The 21,959-nt window shown below is 49.9% G+C and overlaps 8 protein-coding genes across 8 annotated transcripts; 4 read left to right on the plus strand and 4 right to left on the minus strand.

The window, feature by feature from the left end:
• Positions 1–81: 81 nt before the first annotated feature.
• On the minus strand, positions 82–1,664 carry BDP81DRAFT_502479 (glycosyl hydrolase; the record flags this gene model as incomplete). Its single annotated transcript, XM_060595568.1, has 3 exons — positions 82–321; positions 355–1,485; positions 1,530–1,664. 3 exons carry the CDS (start codon positions 1,662–1,664, stop codon positions 82–84), a joined length of 1,506 nt encoding a protein of 501 aa, XP_060440089.1.
• Positions 1,665–2,270: 606 nt separating this feature from the next.
• On the plus strand, positions 2,271–4,474 carry BDP81DRAFT_502491 (uncharacterized protein; the record flags this gene model as incomplete). Its single annotated transcript, XM_060595569.1, has 7 exons — positions 2,271–2,385; positions 2,436–2,806; positions 2,864–3,054; positions 3,105–3,303; positions 3,357–3,434; positions 3,470–3,934; positions 4,129–4,474. 7 exons carry the CDS (start codon positions 2,271–2,273, stop codon positions 4,165–4,167), a joined length of 1,458 nt encoding a protein of 485 aa, XP_060440090.1. The 3' UTR covers positions 4,168–4,474.
• On the minus strand, positions 4,147–6,407 carry BDP81DRAFT_484641 (uncharacterized protein; the record flags this gene model as incomplete). Its single annotated transcript, XM_060595112.1, has 4 exons — positions 4,147–4,925; positions 5,047–5,517; positions 5,575–5,621; positions 5,689–6,407. The coding sequence occupies 4 exons, from the start codon at positions 6,405–6,407 to the stop codon at positions 4,159–4,161; spliced, it is 2,004 nt and encodes a 667-aa protein (XP_060440091.1). The 3' UTR covers positions 4,147–4,158.
• A 1,561-nt stretch (positions 6,408–7,968) lies between these two features.
• BDP81DRAFT_484642 (uncharacterized protein) lies at positions 7,969–10,555 on the minus strand. The gene is made up of 9 exons (XM_060595113.1): positions 10,377–10,555; positions 10,201–10,279; positions 10,010–10,144; positions 9,881–9,952; positions 9,697–9,833; positions 9,167–9,640; positions 9,033–9,106; positions 8,564–8,978; positions 7,969–8,454 (listed from the first exon to the last, which is right to left on the minus strand). The coding sequence occupies exons 1-9, from the start codon at positions 10,500–10,502 to the stop codon at positions 8,056–8,058; spliced, it is 1,911 nt and encodes a 636-aa protein (XP_060440092.1). The 5' UTR covers positions 10,503–10,555; the 3' UTR covers positions 7,969–8,055.
• Positions 10,556–12,227: 1,672 nt separating this feature from the next.
• BDP81DRAFT_410373 (HAD-like domain-containing protein) lies at positions 12,228–13,390 on the plus strand. The gene is made up of 3 exons (XM_060589121.1): positions 12,228–12,402; positions 12,458–12,631; positions 12,684–13,390. Exons 1-3 carry the CDS (start codon positions 12,382–12,384, stop codon positions 13,248–13,250), a joined length of 762 nt encoding a protein of 253 aa, XP_060440093.1. The 5' UTR covers positions 12,228–12,381; the 3' UTR covers positions 13,251–13,390.
• A 456-nt stretch (positions 13,391–13,846) lies between these two features.
• On the minus strand, positions 13,847–15,615 carry BDP81DRAFT_331118 (major facilitator superfamily domain-containing protein; the record flags this gene model as incomplete). The annotated part of the gene is made up of 5 exons (XM_060585480.1): positions 13,847–14,121; positions 14,195–14,455; positions 14,549–14,936; positions 14,998–15,195; positions 15,349–15,615. The coding sequence occupies 5 exons, from the start codon at positions 15,613–15,615 to the stop codon at positions 13,847–13,849; spliced, it is 1,389 nt and encodes a 462-aa protein (XP_060440094.1).
• A 2,094-nt stretch (positions 15,616–17,709) lies between these two features.
• BDP81DRAFT_399051 (aminotransferase) lies at positions 17,710–19,218 on the plus strand (the record flags this gene model as incomplete). Its single annotated transcript, XM_060588536.1, has 3 exons — positions 17,710–18,046; positions 18,102–18,445; positions 18,499–19,218. 3 exons carry the CDS (start codon positions 17,710–17,712, stop codon positions 19,216–19,218), a joined length of 1,401 nt encoding a protein of 466 aa, XP_060440095.1.
• Positions 19,219–19,696: 478 nt separating this feature from the next.
• BDP81DRAFT_438660 (uncharacterized protein) lies at positions 19,697–20,570 on the plus strand. Its single transcript, XM_060591336.1, has 2 exons — positions 19,697–19,817; positions 19,957–20,570. Exons 1-2 carry the CDS (start codon positions 19,727–19,729, stop codon positions 20,472–20,474), a joined length of 609 nt encoding a protein of 202 aa, XP_060440096.1. The 5' UTR covers positions 19,697–19,726; the 3' UTR covers positions 20,475–20,570.
• Positions 20,571–21,959: the final 1,389 nt, after the last annotated feature.

Here is a 21,959-nt window from a genome sequence, read left to right on the forward strand (position 1 = left end):
CCTCCGGTTGGAATCTCCCTTCTACTCCTTACGCAGAATCAATCAATACAGAGATATTGATACGTCGTCACCCACAGGACCCTACGGTTCGAACCAACATCCCTGTGATAGGGATACCAACACGTACAAAGTCCCCGTCATGTCGTAGCCCGAAAGCAGCACAGGGTCTACGCCCCCAAGACTTTGCCAGTCATTCTTTTCTCCAAGACTTGAGACTCGCCAGAGGAGTTCGTAGTTGTCGGGTTTGGATTGGATGCGGAGCTCAACCATATCAGTAGACTCGGGTATGGCGGCTGAGCCCAAAACGGCCGACTCGGGCTTCTGGTCTTTGATTGCGACCAAGATGGAAAACACTTTGCGTTTTAGCGGATCGATTTGGATAACTGCATGTCGCAGGCTATCCTTGTACACTGCCAATCCTACCAGTGGGAGTCCCGCGGCGCTATCGGAAGCTATGTGCATTGTTGTTGAAGCTGATCCTGAGAGGGATCTTTGCCTGCGGCCGACGAAGGTGGATGTACCAGAAGTACTGGCTAGATTTGAGTTCTGAGCACGCAAGGAGTAGATGTTTTCCTCTGGACAGTATGAGTAATTTGAAGGGTTGGGTGTGCGGATGTAAAGATCCTCAACACGTTCAATGAGTCCCTTGTATCCTTCATGCTTCCCTGCAATCGGGCTCGGTAGTGCTTCCAGACCAATATCTAAGCTCAGCTTAGTCTGGGAAATTGTAGGCCATCCATCCTCAGGCCAGTCTACCGAGGTGAGAAATGTCTCGCGGCCAAGTGGATGACGTTGAACATCGTCGTCATCGTGTCGTATTCCGAAATGGACGCAAAACCAATTTTTCCTTGTGTCTTGGAACAAATCGCCATGACCAGTCCAACGGACAGCTTCGTCTTTCTCAAACGCAGTCAATAAAGGGTTTCTCGGACAGCCATCGTACGGTCCCCAGATATCTTTGGACCTCGCCATGTTAATCTGGTGACCCTCAAAGGTCGAAGGTTCTGCGGTCAACAGGTAGTACCAGCCATCTTTGAAGTATATATGCGGCCCCTCGGCATCGTCCTTTCCGGCGGCACCCTTCCAGAGAAATTTGGTATCAGACAGAGCTGTGCCGGTCTCAACATCGATTTCAAATTGGCGAATCGAGCAATCTGGCGCCCATGGAGGCCCAGTACGGTAAGAGCCGTGAAGGTATGCTTTTCCGGACATCTCATCGAAGAATAACCTTGGATCGATACCGGGGAACTCGAATGGCACCGCATCTGACCAGCCGTTATCTGAGAATATCGAGTCTTCGTGACAGCTAAGCAGGAAATTCTGAAACTCGTGTTCCCCATCGGGTTTCTCCCAAACATAAGTGCACACAAGATAGAACTTGTTTCGGAAATGACGAAGCGTTGGTGCAAAGAGACCGCCGGTAATGATGAGTGGGATGCCATGAGGCAGGGGGATGAATTTGGTAAAGGCGTTTGAAAGAGATAGCTGCGTGGTCGGCATAGGGCATGACCCTTCAGCTCCCAATCCACGAGGTTTGTGGAAGTGTAGATGGGCAACCCAGGGAACACGTGGAAGGAAGAGTTGACGAGGATGTAAGTGCCATTGTGGACGACAACAGTTGGATCGGGAGCGAACCCAGGGATGATTGGGTTTGTAACCTTCATTAGGACGCTGTCTAATGTTACTCAAGTTCGCTGGTATGTACCGAAGTGAGTGTGCTAAGTTGAGGCTGGGGTCTTCTGACTTAGATCGATGGGCTACGAATTCTAAAGACAACATAAAACAGACTCGACATTGAACAACCTTATCATATCGGGAAGTCCGAGGTGTATGTAGTCAATTTTGGATTCGGACTCACTTCTCCAGAATCTTCCTCTCCCCCATTTCCCCGGATGTTCCACTCGAATGTCCACCGCACGTCCACTGCACGTCCACCCTACGTCCACCCAGGCCTACCCCAATCCTCTTCGGCGTCCACCCTTCACGTCCACCCAAGCTAGACACATCAATGATACCCCAGATTCCCCCGCCATTAGCTTCCCCGGACAATCCATAATTCATTGGATACCTTGCATGTGCAATTAGCTGAGGAATGTGGTTCTGTTTGCATTTTATATCAAATGGCAGTCAAGCCCATCCTTGTTGGAAAGCCGTGAATAACTCCTCTTGCAGCCTCTCCAGTCATCGAAACCAACAGAAACATGGCTTCACTCAAAGTTAACGACGGAAAGATGCAAAACCCGGAATACAATCACTTTGAGAAAGCAAAGATGGGCACCGGTGTTGCAACGGCTCGTGCTGGAAGTGGTGAAGATATTATCAATGCAGAAAGACAACTCTCAGTGCTTCAGAATGCGAAAAGACATTGGCGAGCTCTGCTCATAGGTAAACCCTTCCACCCCTCTGATCGAAAGACTTGTCTAACAGTCATGAAGCTTCGGTAGCCTTCTCCGCCGGCATCGTCTTCGCCTACGACACAGTGACCAACGGAGCCTCGATCTCGATGCCTTCATTTCTGCTTTATTTTGGCGAAATTGGACCGACAGGACCCTATCTCCCCTCCATCTGGACCTCGTTGTGGACGGCAATGTCTTCACTCACGCAGGCCCTCGGTGCCATTCTAGTCGGATTCGTCTCTGATCGATATGGGCGGAAGTGGCCATCCTGCGGCGCAGCTGTCTTGACCTTGGTCGGGGCCGCGATGCAGTATGTCGCTGTACCACGTGCAACTCTGATGGGAGGCAAGATGATTTCTGGCCTGGGTATTGGGGCTGTAATGGCTACCGCTACCACGTACATTGGTGAAGTACGAACAAATATATGGTGCCCCCCTTTAAACAACTCGGCTAACACTCTCTACCAGGTGTCGCCTCTGAAACTTCGTCCGCCCTTACAAACATGTTTCGTTGTCTTTGTCCTTCTTACTCAAGGCCTGGCATTGGGTGTAATCCGCATCTTCGTTCCCGATATCCGAGAGCAAGCATTCAGGACGGTCATTGCTATACAGTGGGCCGTTGGTGGTTTAGCGGTTATTACCTGGGCTGTGGCCCCAGAGTGAGCACCGATTCCCTAAGCAAGAATGAGCCACGTGCTAATATGTCAAGGTCCCCTATCTATTTGATCAAGAAAGGCAAAATCGAAGCTGCACGAAAGGTCATGCATAAGATCTGCGGCCCCAATAATCCAGATGAGCGCCTCGGATACGAGATTCAAGCGATTCGCGCGGAACAAGAACTCGAAATGAATAACAACGCTACATACGCATCGTGTCTCCAGGGCCATAACCGAAAGAGAGCTTTGACCGTCGCATTCCTCTACTCCACGGCCAATATCGGCGGCGCCCTTTTCTAGCTCAGAACGTCTATTTCCTCATTACTGCCGGTCTCGAGGCAGATTACTCGTTCGACATCGGCATCGGCGGCTTTGGTCTTGCCGTGCTGATCATCTTAGCTAGCGGGCGTACCTACAGCGTATAAGTCGACGAAATGTGGTGCTGCTAGGCCTCGTTGTCAACCTGCTTTTCATGGTGATTATCGGCGCGCTTTACTGGGTTCTAAACAAGGGCGCCCTCTGGGCAATTGCTGTCCTGATGAACCTTCTCATCTCTATACAGGCGGCCTTTCTTAAAGGTGCTGGTGGGCCTATCGCTGCCGAGATCCCATCGTACGCGCTTCGTGCAAAGACACTATCGATCGGCATTTGTGCGCAGACCTTCACAACTTGGTTGTTCAACTTTATCACTCTTTACATGTATAACGTTGACTCCCGCAATCTCGGAGCTCGCACCGGGTTCATCTATGCTGGTACATCCGTATTCTTGTTGGCAGGAGCATGGTTCCTTGTGCCAGACACCACGGGTATGACGACGGAGGAAATCGACAGGGCTTATGAATTAGAGTTGGCACCCAGAAGGTTCCAAAAGCAAGCTTTGCCAGTTCACTCAGGCCATGATAGCAAGTCTTTGAGAGATGTTTGAGCCTACTATTGTACCCGATTTATGGGTGTAAGATTCGTAATTGACATGTTGAGCTAACTTGGGGCGAAGAACTTAATGAAATGGAGATGATTCAAAGGGCTTGATATTTCTATTTCAAATGATCTAAAGTGCGCTTTCTAGGTATCGTGAAGTTCGTTGATCGTCATGTTCTCAAAATCTCATTAGCTTAGTATTACTCTTTCGTTCTTTATGTTCTTCGCAACCCCGAAGGGTTGTGGCTTTTGCCCAAGCTGCGTCAGGCTCCTGTGTAGACCGCTTGCATGACCTCTCTCATGATTAGTCGGCTCTTGTGTATTACCCCACTCAGGAGAGCTAGAAGGTATCCCTCCTCTTACAGCGCACACGGCAGCAAAATCCAACGTCGGGTAGCCGCACCTCTCTGGCCTCTTTACACACACCCTGGACGTGGCTATGATGATGGCCAACGATATACACAGAATGATACCTGCCACTGTGACAAAGAACCACCTGCTGATAGTTCCAGCAACAACCTGATGACTGAGGATAGAAATGGCTAGGGTGGAGTACATATCGTCGGGTAGACCTTCGCGGGGGCCTTTGAGTTCCCAAATTGAGAGGCCGTCAGAGAAGTAGTTTGCGTGGAAGTAACTGAATGGGACAGAAAGAGCCTTTCTGACGGCTCTCAATGACTGCTTCTTTGCCACTTCACTGTCGTTGATCGGTAGCGCTGTGACGGCATAAATGGCCAATGCCGAGTTGTCGCCCTTTGTAGCTCCGCCGCTCTTGTTGAAGCCAGGGACTACTGCTGATAACGAGAGCATGTACTCATCGAGACCAATGATATCCTGCTCTGGTGGTGTCATGTCTGAAACGTCGAGGATCGAAAAGTTACCGCGATCATAGGTGATAGTCGCATAACGCGAGTAAACGTATAGCGACGACGATAGTTCCAAAGGGTTGGTCCAAGCTGTGTTGTTGATGCATGAACTGGTCAGTTGTAGCGCAATCGGGCAGTATGCCGACCCTGTGAAGAAATGTTAGCTTTCATATACGCGGCAGTTTGAAGAGCCGACTGTGTGCATTCTTACCAAAAAGCAGTCCTTTCTGTTTGCCAACAGCAGCACACCAGTACGATGCAGCGCTGTCGGCGCCGATGAGAAAACAAGTTCCATTGGTCCGTAGGCCATCGAGATCGTGTACTTTGCCATATTCCAACTGAGCGACTCGGGTGTTGGGGACTACGTATGCCGCAGAGTCCGGATAGCTCGTCAAGTTGTCTGCCTGTGGCGCGATTGAGACCACCCCGCCGGTGAGCAGATGCGATTCGTCACACGGGGCCCATCCTCCGTCTGCCCCGGTGCATTTCCCTACACCTTGATGCAAGGGATCTAGAGAAAAAGTGTCTCGGTCAGACCAGGCGGGGCTACCCATCTGTACTAGCAACGCGGTGGCTGTGGATTGGCGGATTTCGTAGATATAAGAGGCATTGAAGGGAGCGATCCCGGCCGAAACATTGTATGTCTTCTCGGGGAATGTGACTAGTTCGATGGAAATAGCGCCTAGATAGACCGTCAACACGACGAACATCCACAGTTACACACACGATGTAAGCTTACCCATGAGGATGATACCGGGCAGAGGAATGGAGCAGATGACCAGCAGGCTTTAAAGTGTCAGAACGCGTTCACAAGTTTTCACTATATCTGGCAGACCAGCAGAATCGGACTCACCGGAACAGACTGGAGTACTTCTGCCTCCATTCAGCCGTTGCCAAAAGACGCAACAACCCCCATACTCCAGTACCAGCGTCAAGTCCTACAAAGTGCAATAGACTAACGCCGCCGGGGCGGGATGCCAAGGCCCATTGCAAGTCTTCCATAACGACGACCACGAGAGCAGCTAAGACAAGAGCGCAAAGCTCTGTCATCACACGAAGGATTAGGATAGAGTTACTAGGCGATGCGACGAAGAAGTTCTGTCTCATTAGAGCCTTGGCCGAACCGGTCGAGTAAAGGGCCGTCAGCGTCAACATCAACACCCCGACGAGCCAAAGACACAACGTCCACCACACGAATGGACTCGTTTTCTTGTTTTCATCCTTGTGAGATCTAGACGTAAGAGATATCGTGTCGTTGAACTCGTTGCCTTTGTGGCTGTAGGAACAATCTTCTCTATCGGGCGTCGGAGGATGGAGAAAGTTTGTTTGGTTGAAGGAAACAGTGGTCTTTAGAGGTGATGGGTGTGCCGAGGAAGCTTCGTCTACTTTGGCATATCTTGGCCAGTCGCTATGGTTGTCGCCTGCTAATTCGATAATGCTCCACCTTCGATGATCTTCTGTGTTTTTGCGGTTCGACCAAATGCCTTGTTGTGGGACATTTCGGGGAGCTCTGGCGTGTTCGTTGAAATCCTCGAGGTTGATCGTCTCGTGTCGCGGCTGTGGAGAAGCCATCGTCATCGTGGGTTCTCGACAACCCAAAATATGGCCCTTTTTGGCCAAGACGACCGGAGCAGCAGATGGGGTAAGTAAGTACTTGAATACACAACGACTTGCGTTTGCGCTAGGTACCGAAAGAAATCAAGCAATGAATGAGCGTAGTATGTAGAGAGCGTAGGTAGGTGGTCAGAAAAAAACGAAAGATGGGTTCTTGCGATTTCGAGAAACGCGGTATTACCTACGATCATTTTTCGTCCGAGAAAGAAACTCCATCCCGCTGGAGAGCTCTTGCAGGGCTGATCATGATTACCCCAGCCGACGAGTCAGGTGTCAAGGAGCCGGACTAGCCGCGAGTCGTGAACCCTGAGTAGCCTCTTTAAATATAGCGAGAGTGCAGGTGCACCCTAGTCCCGAGAGGGCCTTCAATCTATCATACTTCTTCCACGCACGAAAAGTTAAGACGATCAAACCAGGAACAAAAAGCTCTTCAGGATCCGAGTGATGACTGGAACTTGAGAGGAGAGAAGGGTCAAACACCACGGCTATGAAGTTCCTATCCTGGCTTTAGGATCTCGAGTTACCGGATGAACTGTGACGTTGTAGCAAACCCGCGACAGTGGTCCACGTGGTTCAGGTGAGAACTAGCATCGTGGGACGAGGCGTGAAGCTTTGTCTTAAACCAGTCTAGATACGCAAGGTCCTTGACTGTAGTGTAGATGCTCAAGCACGTAATTGGTAGCTCAGCCTTAAAGACTTGAACAGGGTATACGCCGCTGCCCGAGAAGCATCGACACAACGGGACAACCAAAAGATCCGAGTCGGCCTTTCCTACTTAGCTTGGAAGTGCTCTTGTTGCTCTGAACAAATTTGGAGGTAAATGTAATTAAGAATATTTCATTGTTTCCTGGGTCTCCCAGCGACGCCGTTTGTTACTTTTCAAACTGGTAATGGAAATGACCATGCATAAGAGTGATCCTCGTCACTTTTTGATTTATCTTGCCGGCGGGCGGAACTCAAGAGGGCCAAGCCCAACACAACCTCGTGCTCCACCAAGATACGCCCAAAATCTTGGGACACTGAGAGGGCCTCTTTCCTCTTGGCGACCAAGACTTTCGTTATAAAACATTGGTCAACCTCGAGCAAACAGAACCTTACTGTCGCATCCGTACTATCTTCTGGAAACCTGCTATCTAGCTGATATCAAATGTGTTTGGGGACGAAAGTTGAAGCTCTCACCTTACCGCGGCGCTGGCGGCTGGCCTCAACCGGCCAAAGGAATCGTTGGGGTAGAATGAGTCGGAGATGACCGTGAGGGCCTGTAGCTCCGCCAAGACAGCTTTACATAGCCATGAGTTTCAGTTTTCGTAAGGGTGCCCCCGGATCTGGACGCAGGGCTAGCCCATGAAACGGACAAGGGTAGGAACTCCAACTTGCCCACTATCCGTTAAGACCTTAGGAACTTAAGAGTAGGATCACAGTGAGAGAATACCTGACTAGAACGCATTTAGTCGATGAGTAAAATTATTGATTTGTATTATACTGAGGTAGGTGACCAAATCATTTGCATCGCTGGATGAGGCCTACTAGGTTACCGTGATACCATGGAATCTACATAACATGTATCCGCATACACGGAGTGAAGTGAAGTGATTGGGAATGTGGATCAGAAGCCCCAATCCTCCCGAATCAGTCTTGCCCCATTCTCGCCTAGCATGTAAACCGGCCCCGCGATGTTGACGTCCGGAACAGTGGGCATGATGCTGCTGTCAACAACCCGCAAACCTTCAACGCCATAGACGCGCAGACGCGAGTCGACAACGCCGCCGTCCTCCAAGGGCAGCATGCGGTTCGTGCCACTAGCGTGCCAATTGGGGACCGTAGTGGCTTGAATGTACTGAAAGATGGCCTCGTCGTCATCAGAGGCGACATTTGAAACCCCCGGCGCCACTTCGCCGTGGTCCGGCCCGATGGTCGTGTTGGCGAAGGCCGGGTGGGCAAGAATCTCCCTCGCGTCGCGGAAGGCGTTCACCACTATGGCGCGATCAGCGGGATGTGAGTAGTACTGTCATTATTTATAAGGAATCATTAGCCATCGTCCCAGGACAAAATAAAGGTGTGGGGTTTGTAGCCAGTCCCACAGTTGAGAGGCCGAGTGATGGTGGTAGACTCACGTTGGGGTTGATAATCGGAGCATCTGACATGCCGCTTGACTGAATGGTGATGTTACCCTTGGATAAAGCCACCATGCTCGACACTGTAATGGACATGTACGACCCATCTGCCGAAGGTTCGTATGTCGGGCCTGGGCTGTTGGGGTAGAAGAAAGACTCAAAGAGGAACTCCACGGTTGAGCGGTTGGTGAGACCGGCCTCAACAACCGCACCGGCGCCAATTGATTCAAGCTGCTCGCCGGACAACTCCTGAAAACCGTTCGTGATGCCTCCAGGGGCCGTGTAGACACCTTTACCACTCGAGTAGTACTCATCTTGCGAGGCTTGAACATTGGTGGTGTTAAACATGAGGTAGTGGGTCGAGGCTTCGGGAACTACGGTGGCTGAGATGCTGTAAACGTTGTGATCCATCATGCTGCGAATTGTTAGATGACAAGGCTTTGATCTCAATGACTTGTTTTAATCTTACTGCTGGCCAACGTTTTCGTTGACTACCACTGGGTCGATATCAAAGGCCTCAAGCGTGGCTTTCGGTCCAATTCCCTTCATCCACATTAGTCAAGAGTGCAACGAGCAGAGCATCACTTGTAAGGTTTCTCTTACCGAAACCATCAGAATTTGTGGAGATTGAAAGGTGCCTAAAGTCACAATAACTTCTTTAGAGGCTGAGATGACGTGGTGACGTCCAAGAGAGTGGTCAATAAAGACCACGCCACTTGCTACCGGAATGCCGGTGGCATTCCTTATGAAAGTAATGGACTGTACTGGCGAATTATGAAGAATCAGTAAGTTTGGACGGTTGGTGATGGCCTTGTAGTAGTCATAAGCAGAGCTACGTCGGTACTTGGAGTTAATGGTAGCAGAGCCTTGCTTGACGCCCACGTTCTTGCCATTGTTCAAGTCCTGGACGATGGGAATGTTCACGGCTTCGCAAGCCTCAATGAAAGCAATACTGGAAGGAGGAACAAAACCCTGGAAACCAATTTCTAGCGGGCCATCGGAGTATGCCGCCGGGTCCCAGGTCTGGTAACGTTGGTTGTATCCAGTTCCATTGTTTGGCGGGTTGAAATGGGTAGCCTGCGACTTATTTAGCTCAAAGGACACATTGAAGTGCGAGTTTGTTTCGATCAAACCTTGATGAACTCTGGATACACCTCTTCCCAGCTCCAGCCAGGGTTTCCAAGTTCAACCCAGTGGTCATAGACATTGGCTGAACCGCGTCCATAGTACAAGCCGTTGAGGATACTGCTGCCACCAAGACCACGGCCACCTGAAAAGTTAGAAGCTGACAGTGTCATGAAGGAGTATCACACTCACGGTGGTAGGCAAGCTTTCGCCCGCCGAGATACTCTTGTGGTTCAGTGTAAAAGTTCCAATCAATCGCAGTACCTAGATAAAAGACGTTAGAACAATCGTAGTCTTGGATGGAGATGATAATGAACTTACCCGCGATGTATTCGATAGCACCAGGTGCCTCGTGCATAGCTACAACACTAGGATCAGGCCCAGCTTCTAAGACCAGCACTCGTTGATCGCCAGACTCGCTCAAACGGTCCGCTAGGATGAGACCAGTTGTTCCACCTTCACCTCGGAATTAGCCTTGAGATCGATGAATGATTTGAGAAGAATTTACATACCTCCAACAATGATGAAATCATATTCAAGACCAAGGGAAAATCCTGTATTGTTCTGGGCAGTCTTGAAGGCACAGGATAACTGAACAAGAGACCCAAGGGCCAAAAGATGAGAAAGGCCGCGCATTCTGTAATACGAAATGATTGAAGTGAGTGGAAAACAGAAGAGGGGAGCTTACGAGCTTGAAAGACTCAAATGGTACGTCTAGGCTTTGACATGGTGACCTCTTATAGAGATTTTCTTCTCCACGACATTGGGCTTCACTCTCGGCCGGAGTCTTCACTTCATCTTTCGATTCTTGCATTTTGAAGCATCGTTCTCTTCCGAATTTCCCAGCCTCTTCGTCGAAATAAACGAGGGATCTGAATCCACGCTGATCCAGAAGCACGCCGACTTTGCAGGGTCCTCTCTCGACCACCTATGTCCAAGCAAGGCAATTCTAGGTAACCTTTCGGTCACAATGTACGACGAAAACTAAGAGGCATGGATCAGGACAAGAGAAAGCCTCCTCCGTGCATCGAACACTGTCTTCAAAACTCACATAGTACCACCGGAGACTCGTAAGCTTCGGTCAGCATCACAGTCGTACGTTGCCTATTCAACTACTTGCAAGGTAGCCTTTGTCATCTTGTAATAGAGAGCGACCCGATGCCGACATCCTTGCCAGCCCCGGTAAAGATAGGGTACATGAAGAGGAGGCTACTGGGCTCACTGCGTGAATATAATCGATTATGGCCCCGATTCCCTGTTCCAAAACCGTGCTGATCGTCCCTACTCCCGTGAGAGGAGCAGCGAATCCGTGTGATGTGTCTCAGCCAGAAATTCGGGGACACCGGATACAAGGTACTTCCCGCTTGATGCCATTTCCCCGCCTAGCCAGACCTTGTTGGAATATTGACGGCAGAAAAGGATGGATTTGGAAGGCGTTCTGGGCCGTTGCAAACGGCGCTTCCACCTACTTACACCCAACGGAGTAATCGTGGGCTACGCCCACCAACTTCCTCCTTACACAGATATACGCAGTTCAATACCAAGATTATTGAGCTTCGTACCGGCCCACAGGCCCCTGCTGACGTGTATACCAACAGACCTAGAAGTTGGATGTAAATTCATTGACTAATTTGACCTGCCTCCGTCATCCACTCTAGGCAAACCACCAGGGTGGGTGACACAAAGCTGAGTATGTCTGCATCCCGAGTCCCCTGATGTCCCGATGTTTGCCGATTAAGGAAAAGCAGGATGGTACGCCATTTTTCATGGCTCCGTGCTCCTAAAAGGCGCTTCAAGGTCCATTCAGTGCGGTGAATGTCGAATGTCAGCACGCGGAGCCAATCACATACCAAGCATTTGGACTGCGCAGCAAGGCGGGCTGAAGGATCTTGGCAAGGATGAAATCCTGCAGCCTGCCTAACCGCGTGGAGCAGGAGTCTAGGGGAAATTCACCCGAGTGGAATTCACCTCGAAAAACCCCCACAGCTTGGGCATTTCATACCGCTCCTGATTCACCTAAAATGTTCCCCTGCAGCGGCTAGGATTTGTGACCCCGATCCCGGTTCAAGTTCTATCAGTTACATACACAGAGGGTGCTACTAAGCATAATTGGGCTTGCAAACTAGCGCGGGGTGAGTCTATAATATTCTCCACGTCAACAAGATGTATAGCCAAAGTCACTGTGAGGTACCTTAGTCATTTCACAGTCTCAGTAGGATCAAACGGGTCGAAAAAGAAACAAAAGACGTCTATCAAAGTGCTCATTTGCAAATGTGGCGAAGATGTCGTGATGCGCTAAAGTCCGCGTCAGCCCGAGATGTGACGAATTGGCGATGACCGAGAAGAGTGGACCAGCCTCGCGTTTCTATCGGCTTCTTCGCGGCGCGGACCAAGTCGGAACGTGAAGTTCGTATCATGGAAAGCCTTGGTAGTGTCGGCATATTCACTATGTCAGATCGAGGGGCCTGGAGTGAAACTCACCGAAACCGTCTGGTTGTGACCTAGAAAAATACATCTCCTTAAGGAAAGAGCCATTATTACGTTACATGAGCTGTGCCACAAACTCGACATTTACAGAGTGATTGTATACAACGCGAAGCATCAGTGAATTTTCTGTTTACCTACAATCTTCATCAAGGTCACGCTGAGTAGCGAAACCCTCTGTCAGAACAACATCACGAAATTTTGTAAAGATGGCATCTCGCAGCACAAACGTAAGTTTCTCCTGTCATTCGTTTTGTGACCAACTGTACTCAAATATGTCATTAGAAGATCACCACTCTGCTCCTCGACTGCGACAACACGCTCGTCCAGTCCGAGACTCTGGCATTTGAGGCGTGCGCAGAGCTCACCAACGAGATTCTTGCTGCTCGCAATATCGATCTCCATTTTACGGGCCGCCAGTTACAGCGCGAGTTCGTCGGGCAGAGCTTTCAAGCCATGGTAAGTGGAGATGTTTTTGCTTGGATTGGGCCTTGAGTAACGGAATCTGTAGATGCGCTCGCTAGAGGTCAACTATGGCGTCTCATGCAACATCTCCGATGCTGAGCTGGAGGACTACGCCAGCATGGAAGACGATCGTGTCATCTCCAATCTCGTAGAGAAACTCCAGTCGTGCGAGGGAGCCAATGCTGAGCTCGAACGGCTGGTAGCTGCCGGCAGTCATCAACTTGCAGTCGTATCCTCGTCTGCACTGCGTCGTGTGCGTGCGTCGCTCGAGAAGGCTGGGCAGGCCACGTTCTTCCACCCCAGTGACGTCTTCAGCGCAGCCGACTCGCTGCCTGTTCCTACGTCCAAGCCTGATCCGGCGGTGTACTTCCACGCTCTGAAGACCATGGGTAAAGTTGCGGCCGAGTGCATCGCGGTTGAGGACAGCCGGTCTGGTGCGACTTCTGCGAATCGGGCAGGTATCATTACGATTGGGTACACAGGTGCCTGCGAGGATGTTGAAGAAGCGGATATACTGCGAGGGGTGTTGGAGAAAGCTGGATGCAAGCTGATTATGAGCAATTGGACAGAGTTTCCTAATTTACTTCATCAGATTGAAACTGAGTTGCTGTGAAGGGTAACAAGAGAACTCCGCCTTGGAAAGATAAGATATCTCCGGAGATAAGTAGACGGCTGTAAGGGAACCTGTCAACGTGCCATGAATCAGACATGCTTATTTCAATGTCAAATCGAACTTCAAGTACCGCGTTCCACAGCTTTCATCATTCATCTATTCAAATTGTTATTGTGACAAATCACAAAAACGCTTCTGCTCCCAAAAAGTCGATCTCCAACCTCTCAATAAGGACGATTGATCCCATGCAGACAAGTTGCCGCGATGTCCTGACAAAATCTTGAGCACTTGTCGAGGAAAGATGATATGTAGCTGTGCCAAAGTTGACCAAATAAACATCCGAATTGCAACGAACATGGAAAATATCACATCGAGGGCACCACACATTTGGATTCCCATCCAACATCAAGTGTACAAAGTGCATGTGGATAAGTGTCCAATTTCTATCCGTTATCTATGTGCCTGTGTAATCTAAATGCTAAGTTCATTCTAGACGTGCACCTTCCTTATTCGAACTTGAGACCTTATATAGTTGGGACTGCTGTTGAAGTCCCAAATAAGGTTGTCCATTGCGGATACCGGCCACGACTAAGTGTCTAATGCAGGGCCAGAACTTCTTCTCCGCTCGCTTCCTTGTTCTGTCTTGGCTGACGAGGAAGCAATACCCACAAAAGGCCGAGAACGACACAGATTGCAAGCACAATTGGCTGAAGCGTTTGCACACCTTTGGCCTGCGCAATGGCGCCGACAGCAAACGGCAAGATAGCTCCGCCTGATCCACCAAAAGCGGCGGCGAATCCAATGGTGCCGACGTGAAGTGAGCGCGGCATGACTTTGGTGATGAGAACCACGGCCACCGGATACATTGGGCCTACAATATCACAGTTAGTCCACAATCTTCTTGTTTCGGAAGTAGGTCTTGGAAACTTGAGATGGTGACTTACCCATTGCTACACCAATCAATGCTGCTGCCACTGCGCTTACGACCAGGTTGGGCACCAGCCAGAAGACGAGTTCAAGCGCAATGGTTACACCAAGATAAAGAAACATGGCCCAGAATTCTCCCAGGCGAATTGTCACCAAAGAAAGAAAGAGTCGCCCAGCTGTCATGCCGCCCCAAAAGCCGGTTGCTACTGCTCCGCCAGTGACCGAGGTGGCGCCGCGGATACGAGTCATGAAGACAACTATCCATCCCCCGAGGGCAACTACCAACGTAACAGATATTTGGTCAGCTAAAGCGTTGAATAAGGAGTATGTATGCACGACGAATTCGAGGAAGGGGTTGGAAGATATCTTACCTTCAGCACCGCAATATCCAAATACAAAGAATGCGAAGATCCACGATAGTTTGTTCTTCAAGGCTTGACGAGTTCGGCCTGACTTGCCTCCAGACTCCGTGGGATTTTCAGCCAAGTAGACAGCGCCTGTTTGAGTCCAAAACGTGGCAGTCAAAGTAATAAACTCGACTGCCGAGGCTGCAGTCATGACGTAGTAGAACGCGAACCAGCCTGGCTGGCCCTCCCCAGAGAGAACGGTGGCTATGAGAGGAGCGATAGTGGCCCCAAGAGCGTAGCAGGCCTGTAGAATGCCGGACATCTCATGTGAGTTTGCCATCTGCCCTATGAAGGAACACCAAGCGGCATCTGCTAGACCATTTCCCATTCCTACGAGGACAAATAAGGCAACCTACATGCGAATGAAAATAATGAGCTGGTTTAGTAGTAGTTGAAGAAATGCAGGAACTTACGAGAACAGGATAGGGCGGGTGAAAAGAGAAAGTAAGATACGGAATCAAATGGCACAAGGGAGCAATACACGCCACACCTCTCTGACCAAAATGAACGTGCATGAGGTTGTTCACTGCAGATGCAATGGCATATCCCACAAAAGGGGAAAGAAAGATGAGGGAAACCACCGTATGGTTGAGATCGTAGTGCGTTTCTAACTGGAGGATTCGTGAGTGAGACTTGCTGTATTGAGCGACGGAGTAAGCTGAGGTATGAAATACCAGAGGAACCAAAGCCTGGCAAAGTTTGTAAGTAAAAAGATGTTCATAAGCTCATTGGACTGTAGTCAATGAGTTCGAGCATGGACTTACGCCATATGAGCCATCGTTCATTCCTACTACCACAAAAGACCAGAACGTCGCCGCAGTACGATATCGGTTGATGGGAGGCGAGTTCCATCGCTGTAAGATAGGAACAGTGTCAAATACGTCAGAACGATTACCATTATCAGTCCCATGCTCTCTAGTCGCAAGTGCTTGACCAGCCTTTTCCTCGTCGTGCTGAGGAAGGTCTGAGATGGGCTGTATCTCAGCCTGTGCACTAGCTGGTGCAGCTGCGGTCACAATGATGCTTGCCATGGCGTTGCAGAGAGTTTCGAGATTGAGAAAAAACAACCCGGAGTTCACCAAGCAAGCAAGTGTATGGTGAAATTCGAAAATGAAAGTGAAACAAAATGAATAGAAGTCAAGACGCGGAAAATCTGGCTGGGGACCGAGATCAACAATGAAGGACTTCTCCAACTGTGTCACCATCTGTCAAGACTCAGGTGTCGCAGTCGGTGACGAAGGTGCGCCAGAGTAAAGAACCGGTAGGGGTCGGATGTAAGCGCCTAACACGCCTAAGTCTCAGAAGGTTTGGTCCACCTAGAAGGACTGGAAGTATGAGATAATTCCTATTGACCTCGAATGGTTCACCGGAAAAGGCATTTGTCAGGCTCACTGCGGGGTTGCTCGTAAGAAGAAAAACATAACTAAACATGTTTTTCCTAAACAAGTAAGCGCCAATAGGTCCCAGTTAAAGGGTACCGAATGTGACAAGCTTCAAGGCGAATGTGGTACTTGTGCAGGATCTTTGGTACAAGGAGTATCTATGAGATCTACGGTAACCTTGCTGAATACCCGAGAGAGGGTTACATCCGGACGGCAAGGTAGTATTCCTGACTGCAACGTAGATGCAGAGCCTCCAGGGACCTATCTTTCGACAGCGTGCTAAGAAATTGGACCGTTCCTTGCACGAACATGAAACCTTCATGACTTCCAGCCTTGATGTTGCATCTACCTTAGCCTGCGTGCCTTGCTAGTAGTCCCAGATACAGTGCGCATAACTGTGGACCCTGAATGGGAACTCCGGTTCTGAGATGAGTAAGATATTTGTCTGTCATCAAGGACCACCCTTAACGCCGGGGTCTCATCCCCGTGGGGGTGGGAAGAAAGGATCACACCGGGGAACCCGGGACCATCGGGCACTTGGATGTGCCCGAAACTCACGTCACTAGTGGCTTCTTCTTTTTGAAGTTAGGTGAACCGGATGCAAGGCGACAGTGGGATCTAAAGCCCTGCTACGATTATCAGCATAATTTTGCTGTTGAGCTAACTTGCTCTCGGTAAACATTCTCTTCGGCCTGGTTGAGGACACGAAGCTATCACATCACAAACGTTTGATCCACTATGATGCCTTGACAGTTGACACTGACTTCGCCGTCGCATATGTTATCCACCTGTCTAAGGTACAGACCTCAACACTACTCAAGCGACACACGATGTCTACTTCAGATGTGAACTTTTGCCGCTTAGTGGACCTTGAGTCGAAAATCTCCGAACAGGGGATACTACTTGTGAGATGAGCAATGGGCGTGTGTCCAATGCGTCAGCACTATACTTGTTCCGCCTTTCAAAACGGGACTGTAGGATGGCTTACGGAGATTTGCCGTTTGTTCACTTATTCGTAAAGCTTCCAAGTTTCAGATAATCGAGGGTACTTCATGACGAATTTTGTGAGCAACCTTCAATGTGCCTCCATGTACACTTGCGATATTGGAGAGCTAGGCACACTTACTGACTTGGCCATCTAAAATCAGAAGTTGTTCACATGTAATGTTGCTGGTCCTGCCGGTCGCAAATAATTTGCCCAGATTCTCAAGTTTTTGTTTTGTTACACAAGCTCGTATAGGCCATAAGCAGCTAGTCAACTGCTGTGATAGCCTACTCCAGACTCGAAAGTTGGAGCTGAGTCTTTAGGAAATGACGAATGACTCCAGATTTTCGTGAATATCAAACGGGGGGACATCTGTGAATATCCAAACAAGTCACCGCCAAAGTACCATCCATGTCTGTAAGTAACCAGTGAAAGGTGATTGGATGCAGACAGCTGCCTAAAATGCAATGTGAAGTTTCATGGATGATGGAACAGCCCCTGCTTGAGGCATTTGAATCATACGCAGTTAGAAGCGAGGTCGGGGCTTGGAGGATGAGTGTACGTGTCTAGATACCGAATGAGGCCGGAGTGACTCTGAGTACATCGTCTCAAGGAATCATATCAGACTATTTAGTTCACAAGAGATCACATTTTCAAAGCAGTTATCTTCTTCTCCCATCAGCCCAGACATCACAGTCACACATCTTCAACAATATCCTCCCATTCAGTCTATTATTACCACATTCACAAAACACATCATGGGCTCCCTCGCAGTTGTCGACGACATTGTTCCCGCTGAGAACTCGCTCTTCTACCAGAGCGTGTACCCTTCCTCAGCTCCCACGGTTGAGTCGGCCGATGGACTCTACTTCACTCTGAAGAATGGTCAAAAGGTTCTCGACTCTACCGGTGGAGCAGCAGTTTCTGCCATCGGCCATGGGAACGAGCGGGTCAAGACCGCTATCATCAAGCAGCTGAACAAATTCACATATGCCCATCCAGGCTACTTTCAGAATGATCCTTCTCATGAACTTGCCGATATTCTGGTCAAATCGACGAATGGCCAGTTATCGAGAGCATGCCTTCTGGGCTCTGGTAAGAACAGACCTTTGATAGAATTCCTAAGGCTGGAAGCTAATACTTCCAACAGGCTCTGAGGCCGTTGAGGGCGCCATGAAGCTTGCTCGGCAATATTTCCTCGAGAAAGACCCCAAGGCTCCTCGCACAAAGTTTATCGCGAGAGAGAGTTCCTGGCACGGATGTACTCTGGGAACTTTGGCCGTTGGCGACTTGAAGGCCCGTAAGGAGCCTTTCATGGACGTCCTGGCCGACAATGTTTCCCATGTGTCTCCTTGTCACCCCTACAGAGAGCTTGAACGGGGCGAATCGGTTGAGGAGTACGTGGAACGGCTTGCTCTTGAGCTGGAAGGGGAATTCCAGAGACTAGGCCCGGAAAATGTGTGCGCCTTTATCCTCGAGCCGATGGTTGGCACAGTAAGCTCTGTCCTGATCTCTGCTTCTTCAAATTTTCTTGCTAACTATCTCAGGCCCTCGGCTGTGTGACGGCTTTGCCTGGATATCTGCAGGCCATGAAGGATGTCTGCCACCGACACGGTGCTCTCATCATCTTCGACGAGGTCATGTGCGGTCTCGGAAGAACCGGCTACATGCACGCCTGGCAACATGACAACGTAGTTCCTGACATCCAGGCCGTTGGAAAGGGCCTCGCAGCTGGATACGGCACAATATCCGCCATCCTCATCCACGAGCGCGTAATTGAGGGCCTCAAGCAGGGCAGCGCCTCCTTCCAGCACGGACAAACGTATCAGTGTCATCCACTCAACGTTGTCGCTGCTGTCGAAGTGCAGCGCATCATCAAGGAGAAGCACCTTGTCCGTAACGCGCGTCTCATGGGTATCCTTTTCGGACACCTCCTTCGCCAGGCCTTCAAGGACCACCCGCACGTCGGCGATGTGCGTGGCCGCGGCATGTTCTGGTGCATCGAGTTCGTGGCAGACAAGACCACTAAGGCACCTCTTGACCCTTCGTTGAACCTTGCTCGTCGGATGCGTCTTCGTGGACTCGAGAAGGGATACGATGTGTGCCTCTTTTCCTCGACGGGATGCGCCGACGGCTGGAACGGAGATCATTTTCTCCTTGCTCCGCCCTTCATCGTCACCCCTACGGATGTAGAGGAGATCGTTTCTCGCGCCAAGCGTGTCGTGGACAGCGTATTTGACGAGGTGAGAGCGAAAGGTCAGATCTGAGGATGGAAGACGATGGAACTTTCCTGTAGTTTCATTGGTATCTATCTAGGTGGTTTCGGATGCCTTCTCCAACTTATACCTTCACTTCATGTCAAGACAGTCAGTCAAGTCTTCTCACATCAAACACGGTCCCTACGCAAAAAGATACATATATTAGAGTAGAACAAAATACTTGATTTAGCTCTCAGCGCAGCGTTCATTCCATGCACGACCAGGATGCTACGGATCGGCCCTCGTTCGGCCTCATTGAGGCTAGCTAGTGTCTGTTGAAGGAGCTGACCAAGGACTGTTTAATAAAGGACACGATCGGTACACGCCCCGCGCAGGGCTAATACGGGCTACCCTGGTGCCATGGAGACTTGGTGCGAGGGGGTTATGCTTAATAAGAAACCGATGCAACCCAGAGCATCTAACAAATAAATAACGGTCAGCCCACTCACCCCCATGCATATCAACACTCTCATTATCCTAAACCACCCGAATCACACATGTTCTTCACTTAACCAAAATGGCATCTTTCAACGATACAACGCCATTCACTGTTCAGGCGGACCCTGGCACTGACATCTGGAGAAAGCCCGGACACAACGCGTGGAACAGTGAGTAAAAATGTCAACCTGATCTCTTCATCTCTTAAGTCCAACACTGCCGTACGTGTTCAGTTGGGGCTTCTTCGTTGGCTATCGTGTTCAGACTTTATTACTCGCAACTTGTACTGACTATCGCACGTACCCATAGTCCCAAACGTTCATACTAGCACGGGTCCTCTTAAGAACTTCCTCTCAGTTCGCGTCACGTTCTCGGCTCCCTGGGCCCACTCTTACGACCAATCTGGCGTGCTTCTTGTGCCGCGGCTAGCCTCAGATGTAGCATCTCCAAACAGTAAATGGATCAAGACGGGAATTGAGCTGTACGATGGCCAGCCACACCTGAGCACAGTCACATGCGACCGGTATGCCGACTGGGGCCTCTATCCTCTGACCCTAAGCGATGACGAGGATGTGAAGAGCGTAACAATTGAGGTTTTTCGAGACGGAGGCGCCCAAGGTAAGAACGCCTGGGTACACCACTTGCTGCTGGACAAGGATGGAAACGTCAAGAGAAAGATCCCATTGAGGAAAATTTGTTGGATATTTGTGGATGAGAATGAGGGCGATTGGGTCTTGGATGTCAGTCCGTTAGCTGCAAGACCCGATAAAGATGCCAAGGGTAAACTGAGAGTCGAGTTTGCCGAGTTTAAGGTGCAGTGGAGCTAGTAGACTGAGCAAATGCCGGGTGTGCCATGGCAAGATGCCGATTAGTTACCGCATGAGTGACGATCAATTTACAAGGTTGTTTGATATGTCGAAGAACGAATTGCAATGCATCTATAACGCCACCATTACCACGGATGGGCGCACCGTCCAGCCGTACTGTGCGGAAATGACCTCCGTCTGCTAAAATGAAGTACCTTGAACTGGCAGAGGTGAATAATTTACCTGTCTTGCATCAGGTAGGGGAGGAGAAAATCTGCACTTAGTACCTCACTTACATGCACGGTAGGCAGCAGGATCCAACAACGTCGCCAACCCCTGTGAAGGTGTACAAAGGCCGTGTCGCATCGAAACATATGCCGGCTGGGACATTGCCGACGGGATTGTTCTTAGAAAGGGGGTTCGTTTGCAAATGCAACCGATTGGCCAATCCATGCGAAGCGCGACCTCATCAGAATGAATGCGGCTCATCGAGGGGGCCATCTCGTCTGCGGCCGAACCCAATGCAGAGTTTTCTTCGTTCTATTCTACAAAAATACCTACTTTAAGACTACGTTGGCTTGGGCTGGGCTAGGGTCTGAAGGATGATACATTTTTACCTGGACCACTTACGGAGTACATGTGTATAGGCAAGGTACAAGCAAGGTTTCGAATCCCAATAAAACCAAGTCCAGCAAACGCTTCTCAATTTTGTCGATATCCAAGGAATCCCAGTTCGGGACCAGGCGTGCCAGGCAACGGTTAAGTGGAGCAGTTGAAGCATATACCCTTTTGGGTTAGACAACCAGCTGGCGGATTGATAATCCTCGCGACTCCTTTGGGGCCATAAACCGGCGTGACATGTGAGTCGTGATGATGCAAATGCCACAGCGAATCTGGAACCCATCGAGGCCAAGCTCCATCAGTCGAAGTATCTGTTCACTCTGTGATTGCTATTGGGTTGGAAATTGAAGCCCGGTTTTAGTCATGCATACGGAGGGAGACTCCATGTCAGTCACAAGTGAAGGACACCTGGACTAAAAAATGACTTATGAGGCTTAGTTTGCACCAGCATAGGCCACTTGCCAATGAGAAAAAATCAGGCGACACCCAATGTTGAGATAGAAACAGGCTTGAGAGAAGCCCTGCGAAGTCTTGTCTCAACCATTTGAGTTCAATTCGTTCAGTCTCTATAAGGAGTAATGTAAAGAGCATAACCTCCATCAACCAGCAATCTCTCTCCGAAACCCACCATATTCAGCTTCCGTTGTTGCACTTCAAGATGTGTCAACCAACAGACCCGTATTGCTGGTATAGGCCAGCTCCCTTGGAGTCCTTGGAAAGCAAAGACAGTCTCGACAGTTTGGACAAGCCTGTCCTGTACAGCTGTGGCCGAACCCCGTTCAAAATCCTAGCCGAAATTCGGGGAAACGAGCTTCCACTCTCGCCGGCAGGTCTCTCTCATGTGCTTTTTTTCCCGAAGCATACCAGCAAAGTGACACACCTGCC

This window comes from Colletotrichum phormii, assembly GCF_030913505.1.
Source record: "Colletotrichum phormii strain CBS 102054 chromosome Unknown BDP81scaffold_26, whole genome shotgun sequence".
Lineage (NCBI taxonomy): Eukaryota > Fungi > Ascomycota > Sordariomycetes > Glomerellales > Glomerellaceae > Colletotrichum > Colletotrichum phormii.